We start from the raw sequence: 9,613 nt of genomic DNA, 5'->3' as shown, positions 1-9,613 counted from the left end.
AGCCACAAAATTTGTCGGCCCCTCCTGAATATTGTAAAAGATGCTTTTGCTTTTTTCTACCATTGAGTAAAATGAATCTAATTAAGTCCCAATTTAAAAAGAAACAATTGAAGTTTCAATTAGTTAAACTGACTGAACATACCATATCTAACGCACTAGCTTACATGTGAATCTTATACTCTACACTTGTACGTAATTTAATTTTAATAGGTATAGGACTTGGGGAGAAGCTACAATTTTACTTATGGGTTCGGCAAAAGCTTTTGTATTTGTGTTAAAAATCCACTTGATATATATAAACTCAGTAAGCCGCCTTTTGTAGAATACAGAACCCACAAACTCAAAATTTTGGCCCTGCCTCAGTGCCGGCCCAAGGGTAAGGCTGCTAAAGCAATTACTTTGGGCCTCATAATTTTTGGGGCCCCAAATTTTTCTAATAGGTTATATATTAATTTATTTTTAGAAGAATATTTAGTGCTTTAAATGAGAAAGTACAAATTTTCATAGTAAAAAAGTAGGATTAAATTATTGACCATAAATTGAGAAAAAATATATTTTTGGGAATCACTCTCTAAACCATAAATTGGATTCAATTATTAATTCATAACTCAAAAAAGATTAAAACTTTAATACAATCCCACAACGTGTATATCTCAAGAGAAATTAAATGGATTCGATAAAATTATTAATAACTTTGCATATGAAAAATTAAAAATACAGAATTTAAATGAAATTATATATGAATTTTTTCTTTTATATTAAAAAAGGACCTCTCATTGAATTTTTGCTTTAGGCCTTTATATTTATTGAGCCGTCCCTGCCCAATTATGACCTAGTTTGATGACCACATTAAGGGCTTGGATAATTTCAGCATGGCATCCAAACGAAGAAAGAATACTTGCAAATTCATATTTGGCTTTCCTACTATATAATCTCAAGGCAATGTATGTAACAGCATATATCATGAAAAGTCGGCACCAATGAGAAGAAAGCTTAAAATCCTTTGTCATAAGTTTTTAAGATCGTCACAAAATAGACAAGAAAATAACTACGAAGTTTTGCAAAGCTGAAGAATGATGAAACTGTCTATTAGTAATTGGGAACATCTTGTCGCCAGCTGATACCCGAATACACAATGTACTACAACAAGATAGGCTCCCACAACAAAGGCATCACTCCATCTGTGTCAAAAACAACAACCAAAAACTTTTTCTCAAGAAGATATACTAATTAATTAACAAGCATGTTCAGCACCTACCATAATCAGAAATTAACACAAAGCTGCAGTCAAATGAATCTCTAACTATTCCATATATCCTCTGAAGTATCGGAACCTAGTTGATTGTTTAACATATTGTTGAATATATAGTACACTTGCATAGGAAAACTAAGGGAATATTGTTGATACATCATTCCTATGTCAAAGGCAGGGGCAATCCGCCTATTATACAACCTAAGTAGGTTAAAAATTTTTTTTTGTATATACAGTCAAACCCCTCTATAAAAGCCTCGTTTGTTCCGATATTTTTTGGTTGTTATAGTGAAATGTTGTTATAGAGGACATATTATAACATAATATAAAAATCAGTTCCGAAAAAAACTTGGCTTTTATAGCGAATGACTGTTATTTGGGGATGTTATAGAGAGGTTTGACTGTATAATCCCTTGACATAAGAGAAACTTCTAATGTAGTGGTAAAGGGTTCAAAAATTACTTATGTCGTAGTTCAAATCCCAAGTATGTCATTCTTATATTTTTGTGAATCTCCTTACCAGAATTCCTGGCTCCGTCACTAGTTAATGGATTTAACTAGGGAGTTAGTGAGGCTGAAACTTGTACTATTATTTTGTTTGAAGTTGAGACAGTTTGAAATTATGCCACTTTCTCATGTTACCTTGTTTTCTTCTTCCTTAAATTATAAGGTTCTATGTGGAAGCAACAGAAAGAGGTGTTATGTAGAGAGGATGAAAGAACTCAAACTGTCGGCATAATGGAAAGGAAGAAAGCTTAAATTGCAGTATAATAATACCCTTTGTCGTTTCGCATGTGATGTGCTTTCAGCAAAATCAGCTGTTCGTCGATGAGAGGTCCCAACATCTTCATTAGCAGGCTGCACAAACACATCGATGCTTATGATAAAAGCTGAGTCTATGCTAGTTGTGTAAGTACAGAGAAAAAGATGGTTGTCAAAATCCGAAACGAATAGAATTATCCATAAGATTGTAGTATTTAACATTAAAGGTGTAAAATACACTTACTTCACCAGCTGATTCATGAGCACTTCTAGGTTCTATAATTGATGGTCCTGAAGATACACCTAATATCCCTGCGTTGTCAACGACGTTATCCACAGTTGCACCTGCAGGTGTAGCAGCTTGAAGTTCACCACTGAGGAACATAATTCTCAAAAGTTGGCTAACTTCTGTTGGTACGCCACTTCCTGGCGGCACCTGCGCTTCAGTTTGATCAGCTGTGGCAACTATGGGTCTAAGAAAGTATCTGGTGTATCTAACTCGTAACACATTTGGTGGTTGTCCTCCTGATTAACAATTAAAGATCAGAGAATCATCTTTGAGAAATTTTTTAAAACCAAGTTCAGGCTCAACAAAATCTTGATGGTTTTATCCATTTTTATAGTTAGTAAATCCAACTTAGCCCTTAACCTATTTACAGGCTTACAGCCACTGGCACTTTCTTTACATTATATGTGCTGAAACCTTTACTGTAGTTTTGTATTATATTGGGCAGAGATGATTCATATAGCCGACACCGACTTGGGACTGTGACGTAGTTGCATCTGTTTCAATTTCACGTAGATATAATCTCACTAATTTATACATCATAAAATGAAAGGGCCAATTAATCAGTTTTATTATTTTGGTAAGGAAACAAGTATTTCCATTGGAAACTAGTAAGTAATAATTTCACAAAGGGACTATATTATTTCATTTCTATTTATGGTGCACATAAAACTACGTGTTCATCTTACCTTGCTCATTTGCCAGCTAGATAGCGTACAGAAATAATGTCAAATCTTATGAACTACCTACATAACGAACCTCCTATCATTTGTGTACCAACTTGACTTTGGTGCAGACGCATACCATTATCATTTACTAAACCAGAGTTGATCAGCCTGTGTATTGTTGAGAGCAGCACAGAATAAAGTTCTTCCTGTTGACGGACAGAACGTTGGATTTACAAAGTTTAATTGTCAGATATAGATTTGGTTTTAGTAGAGGAACAATGACGAGGCTACCTGGATGGACAGTGGACCCGAGTCGGTTATATAGACTGCAGGCCCAACATTAACTACGGCATTACTCTGAAAACAATAACAGACATGATCATGTTATTAACTACGGCAGTACTCTGAAAACGATAACAGACATGATCATGTTATTAAGAGAAAAAATAATCCAACTTAGTAGAGAGCAAAGTATAGTACCCCATTGTCACCCATTCGGACTCCCATCACTGTGCGGCCAAGTTCAAGAAAATATGCACCTAGATTGTTGAACATTTCTCCGATTGTTGTCTGTGCATTTGACTGAGTTCCCTGGCGCACACTCGGATCACCCACGTTCAGAATTTGGCCCAGATTCCTTTCCAATTCCTATGCCAACAGAAAAGCCAATCAGTCAAAAATGTTCGGCTGATCTCAGAATAGATTATTACAAGTCTCGCTTAGGGTTGTCGAGAAGGCAACCAGAAGTAAGAAAGAACAGTCATTCTTTTCTTTCACAAATGAAGCAAATGAAAATAGATGATGTCATGCAAGCCGAAGAATTTGATAGGTGTGCGTAGGCACGCCACACCACTGAAATGTTAACTTTTGCACTGCAATATTTAAAGGAATTGGAGAGCAGTTAATCAAACATAAGCAGGAGCAAGCACTTACAAGAAAGCGCTGTGCAGTTTGGCTAATAAGCATATCCCTAGTGGACGACAGCAGTCTTGCTAATTGTTCTACTTCTGGAATTCCTTGTGAAGGAGTGAAAGTATTGGATGCACTTCCAAGTACCTCATTCGTATTGTTTTCTGTTCCTGATTATAGAAAATTTCTTATCCACATACCTCTAAAGTGAAAGGAAAACATAAAAGAGGAAGAGAACTGACCGTTCATACTATATTCTCGTCTCATTATGTTGAGATATCGTGATAAAGTTTCTATAGAGTTAGAGATTTCCTGCAACAAACAGACTATTATACGGTACTTCTGTACAACCTAAATTACAAATTCCAAGAAGATACTACTATAATACTTTGAACTGCAGCGACAAACCCCTCAATATTACGTTTTTGCAGAGGATGTATACACACATAAAGCATATTGAAAAACAAGAACTATAAGGACGGTCAGTATGATAATATGCAAATGAAATCACCTGTTGAGTATCTGGAGAAATCCCATCCGTAGCAGCTGAGAGGTGGAGCAAGTACAAGTACAACAGACAGGAGTAAGTAACAGCTAGCTCAAATTAGGCATTAGAACATGGTGAGTTAACTGAATAAAAATGTAAAGATACGAAGTATAATTTTCTAAAGCTAGAATAGAGAGAACTGATCATGAGCCGAAGGTCAAATGCATTAAAAATATTTGAGAAGTACTAAATGGTTTTGAAATTTTCTGCTTCACTTGCAATACAAAAGAAATTAAACAAAGAACAACCAGTAAAGAATTTCTAATGGATATTTAGGAGGAGATTGTCTACACAACTTCTCAACCAACATCATATATTAAAGAAAGCTCAGTACCAAAGGATGACATGCTCTGGACAGTGCAAACCAGATGCAAAGTATCACCATGTTGAATATCTAATTAGTGTTAAGACTCCAATGGGGAAAGAAATAATAAGAGCAAAGAGACACAGGAACACTACTTTGAGAAACTATTGTGGTGGTAAGCAAAATTGCGAAAGAACTTTAAATTATACTATACTAAAGATGATCATACATAAAGTGAATAAAAAGAATACTGTATGAAGAAACGAGGTCATTATCCTGTAAGACTTTTCCACAATAGATTAGACGCTGTTGTTCCATTGGCATCCCAATCAAAAGAGATACTTGTTCTTTCAAGCTACATACTCTCCTCTGCGTGACATCACAAATGGAGATCAGCACATAACCAAGAACCATTTTAGTGATTAAAAACGTGAATGCATGCATAAACTATGTGGTTGTGCAAACGAATATAACATGGTTTAGTGTTAAACATGCACAATTAATGTATCGCACAAATTTCTATTACTTAATGAAATAGGTAACAGTTCAGAAGTTAATATCAACAAACAAGTACCTGATTGCTAATGCGCAAATTGTGGGTTTGAGAATTCATAGTTTTTACTTTTATCTCAATCATCGAATCAATGCCTTCAGACTCATGGTCCTTTGAAGCTTCACCAGTGCGAGTCATTTCCTTTCAACAGCTTAAGCACCTGAAGCAGGTAAAAGATTTTAGTGTTTCTTGATTGTTTATGCGTTCAACATGCAGATCAAGATAATGGGGACTACCAGTTGACTATGAGATCCATCCTCAACACCAATATGAGAGCAGAAATTACAATGAAAATGAAACAATTATAAGCAAGAAGTAAGGTGGTTTAGCCAAATTTTAACAAGTTCGCTCCCAGTTAATTGGCAACTGGTCTTAACCATACAGATGGAAAGTAACATTTATACGAGATCCAGTTCCATTAACTTTAAGTGCTTACCATTATATGGAAATCTATCATTACCTTAGAACTTGTTAAGAATTCTAATGTCAACTTAGAATGCGCACATCCTAATGAATCACAAAGTATAACTGCCAGAGAAAATAAGTAGAGACAAGGCGAAAAGGTTACCACTAATGAAACACGAACAAATAAAGGAACATGAATGGAGTAGATCTTACAGCTTATGCAGCAGCCCTAACTAAGCTTATGTGCAGGGTATGTATGGTTAAAGCACGCATATGGAAGTACAAACTCCAAAACAACTCGTTAGAGTAATGGAAACTGTTCAGAACTTGCAACCGCGGAATGCATGAAATTTGTATAGTTTGGTAGGTGAATGAATTTTCAGTAATGAATAGCGCTTTGTGGATTACTCATAGAAGAAGCTATTGCATTCTTTTTGCTACTCTGTTGGTGGAATCTAAATAAATCAATATCTAAAAGGAATTAATGAAGTTTCTTTACAAGAAACAAACTGAATACCTACCAATCTAAAGCCACTAAACGTATTTTAATTTTACTAAGTATGGCCTAGTTTGAGAATGCTACATTGTAACAGGGATTAATTACTAGGTCAGGCTCATTATTACATCACAAAGATCATGCCGAATTCATTATGATATATTTTGCATTTTAAATTGAGAAGGTTACAAGATCAGGACCACTAACAAAGTAACATTTTAAATACTCACAATAGTAAAATTGAAGGAAAGCTTCAAGATTACCAAACCTGCACAATAAGTTATCATTAGCCAGTTATAAAGAAGAGAAGCTTTTGACATGCAGGTTATAAACCTCATATTTCATGAGACGTATGGGCACACATTAAACAACGCAATAGATAAAGCTATATTCAAATCCAACAATCAAGAAAATAACCAATACTGAAAGCTATTCCATTCCTCGGCTTAGATCAAATGAAATTCATTTCCCAAATTAAAGGGTGCAACAGGTGGGTTAGGTGCATACAACTTCGTATTTAAGTGGAGACGGGCAGAGGGGTGGGCTCATATTTTTCGAACATTGAGACACTGTCCCTTACTAACAAAAAATCCTATTCAGATTTTAGCACATGCATGATGCGTTTTCATTCGTAAAATAATTTTCTTGAAGAACTCAACGAACTAAAATACCTAAAGCAAAAGTTGTCAGTACGGATTGAAAAAAATGGAAGAAACACCCAAATTTTATCATCCAAATAAGGACATTCCCATATATGCGGGTTTTCATACATAAACTGAATGTAGGGTCTAGAAATCCAACTACAAAATAATTTCAGATAGCAACAATCAAACTAAAAATCAGAAGCTTTATAGAAAACCTGAAATAAAACCCCACAAATTCATCACTCCATTCACTGAAACAAAAGGTAAAATTACTGGGTAATAATAACCTGAAGAAAAAGAGAAGAAGTGTAACGCCCAGAAGGAGAAAACAGTTGAATGTGAACAGCTATATATGAAGAAGGCTTACTCTTTTTGTAAGATTTCTTTGTGAGCATTGTCTTTATTCCACTAATTTGTAATCCATTTTGGATTATGTTTGACTCTCTGTAATCCATTTTGGATTCTGCCTACTCTCACACTTCTTCAACTTCCTGGCAATTGAGGTTATATTTTTCAGCTATAAATCAAAAATAAGCTAAAAGTTCCATATTTATTGATTTTTATACAGGCATTTTTAGTTTGATCAAGATTCTTACTATTATACTCATAAAATATTTCTTTTCTTAAAATAAACTCCCAACCGATCAATCTTTTCGTCACTTTCTCACCATCAAGAATAATCAGATTTTTTTTTTTTGGCATTGTCTAGAGGGAGCAAGTTTGCATATTCTCGTAAATGAATATTTGTTTTATATTAGACATAAATAATTCGATAATAGTTCTATTTTCTATATGAATATTTTGTGCACTATTTAATTATATTCTTACTAACAAATTTTAGTGAATTTATTAATTATCGTATGTTAGTTTATTATAAAACAATCAATCTAATAAAATTTAAAACTAAAAAAATAAATGAGACATAAAAACAATTTCATATGAAATAATGAATTTAAATGTTTGTTATAATCAGTTTCTAACTAGTGTAAATAGCTTTAAGGACATTTGAGTCAATTTAACAAAAAAAACGTTTATCAACATTTTTTTCGTCAAACACACCAGCTACTTATTATCAGTTCCATCACTCTTATTGAAACACAATACTACTTATTTTGTTAAATCAACTTCACTACTAAAAAGTATTTGAAAAAATGCAGAAGTACTCCTTAACTTATAGCCGAAGCCCAACTACACACTCTACACCTTCATTCCGATTCATAAACCAACAACTCAATTTAGAAGAACTCAATTATACTTCAAGTGATGATGATATTTACCGACGAAGTTGTAGGCTTTTGGGTTCTTGTGATGGTCTTATACTGATTAATCGAAACGAGCATATTTACTTGTGGAATCTGTCACGAACCAGACCGATGGGCCGCGACGGACACCCGGTGCCTTACCTAATCGAGTACTAACGTAACGTATCTTTCTTATCATACCATCATGGGTAAATGGCCAGAAGGGCCGTCATGATATAACCAGAATAAAACATAAAGGAATACTTGACATAGGACGACCAAACATGGAATACAAACTTATACATGTGACATACGAGTCTATAAGGCCGACATGATCATTTGTACACTCAAAACATAGGCCGACAAGGCCATACATCATCTATATATATGACATATATCTACAAGTCTCTAAGAGTACATAAACGTCATAAAAGTCGGGACAGAGCCCCGCCATACCAATCAATACATGTCCAAATCATACTGACCAAATAGGCAACTCCGGAGCAAGTGGAGTGCACCAATACCTTCCGTTGAGTTGATAGCTTACTAGGAGGACTCTCAACCTGTCTATCGGGACCTGCGAGCATGAAACGCAGCATCCCCAGGTAAAAGGGATGTCAGTACAAATAAAGTACCGGGTTTTGTAAGGCATGAAAGCAGTGTATAGAAGACATGAAAGAAACATGGAGTAAAGAACTTAACCTGTAAGTCTGAATATCTTTGTGAATCATGAAACATTTATAATGCCATGCATATGCGTATAAATGTCACATTATGCATAGGTGTATGGTACATAACATCATCAAGCCTCTGAGGGCATCCCATTATATCATCTCGGCCTCTGTGGGCGAAATCCTCAACATAGACCAGCTGATCCGGTGGTGGTGCGTATATAACGCCATAATATTTCCCCATACCCCATATACATATACTATACGCGTATATAATACCATCTGGTCATGAGTCAATATACATATACAAATGAATGCAATGCATAATGAAATAAGTCAATAAGATCTCTCGGAATGTCATGAGACCCATGAACAGACGATATGATAGTAGGACATATGGGGAATCAAGAACATAGGCAACCCTAGTACTTCTAGGAATAGAATCATTTGTGAAAGTTGCGTGCTTGCTCGTTTCGTTGCATCATATGGATCATGCCAAAAGGAAAAAAAGGGATATCCACAATATACCTTAACTCCATTGATTCCTTAATACCTTCCAAGCAATTCTTCAAACAACTCAACTCAATCCACCATAGCATAAATAGATTCAAAATCAGTGTTGAGTAAAGGTTAAGTCCGCAACTTAAACTAGTAGCTCGCTTATGTAAATTTTGACAGCATCTCCCCTATAACAAGAGCCTCCTCCAATACCATATACCAACAAGAATGACCAGATCAATTCATCAATACATAATTATCAATAACAAGACACCATATAATAACAACAAGTCACAACTACTTCACGACTAGCGGCAAGCTCCGATTGAAACTTATATACCCCATATCACCCCTTATAGACTTCTTAATTTAACTTA

The 9,613-nt window shown here is 35.0% G+C and overlaps 1 protein-coding gene across 7 annotated transcripts; it reads right to left on the bottom strand.

Annotated features, from left to right (window-relative positions):
* Window positions 1-895: 895 nt before the first annotated feature.
* LOC107826668 (ubiquitin-like domain-containing protein CIP73) lies at window positions 896-7,347 on the bottom strand. 7 transcript variants are annotated; one of them, XM_016653669.2, is made up of 14 exons: window positions 7,194-7,347; window positions 6,413-6,450; window positions 5,303-5,441; window positions 4,980-5,097; window positions 4,759-4,818; window positions 4,389-4,423; window positions 4,120-4,189; window positions 3,902-4,047; window positions 3,449-3,616; window positions 3,260-3,325; window positions 3,060-3,174; window positions 2,259-2,539; window positions 2,030-2,110; window positions 896-1,181 (listed from the first exon to the last, which is right to left on the bottom strand). In XM_016653669.2, exons 3-14 carry the CDS (start codon window positions 5,417-5,419, stop codon window positions 1,173-1,175), a joined length of 1,266 nt encoding a protein of 421 aa, XP_016509155.2. In that variant the 5' UTR covers window positions 5,420-5,441; window positions 6,413-6,450; window positions 7,194-7,347; the 3' UTR covers window positions 896-1,172. The 7 variants fall into 7 exon arrangements, with proteins under 7 accessions (XP_016509155.2, XP_075092729.1, XP_075092728.1 ...); XM_075236628.1 differs by having other exon boundaries at window positions 2,259-2,359; XM_075236627.1 differs by having other exon boundaries at window positions 3,105-3,174.
* Window positions 7,348-9,613: the final 2,266 nt, after the last annotated feature.

Source organism: Nicotiana tabacum, chromosome 18, assembly GCF_000715075.1.
Source record: "Nicotiana tabacum cultivar K326 chromosome 18, ASM71507v2, whole genome shotgun sequence".
NCBI classification, from domain to species: Eukaryota; Viridiplantae; Streptophyta; class Magnoliopsida; order Solanales; family Solanaceae; genus Nicotiana; species Nicotiana tabacum.
This window is presented reverse-complemented; position numbering and strand designations above follow the sequence as displayed.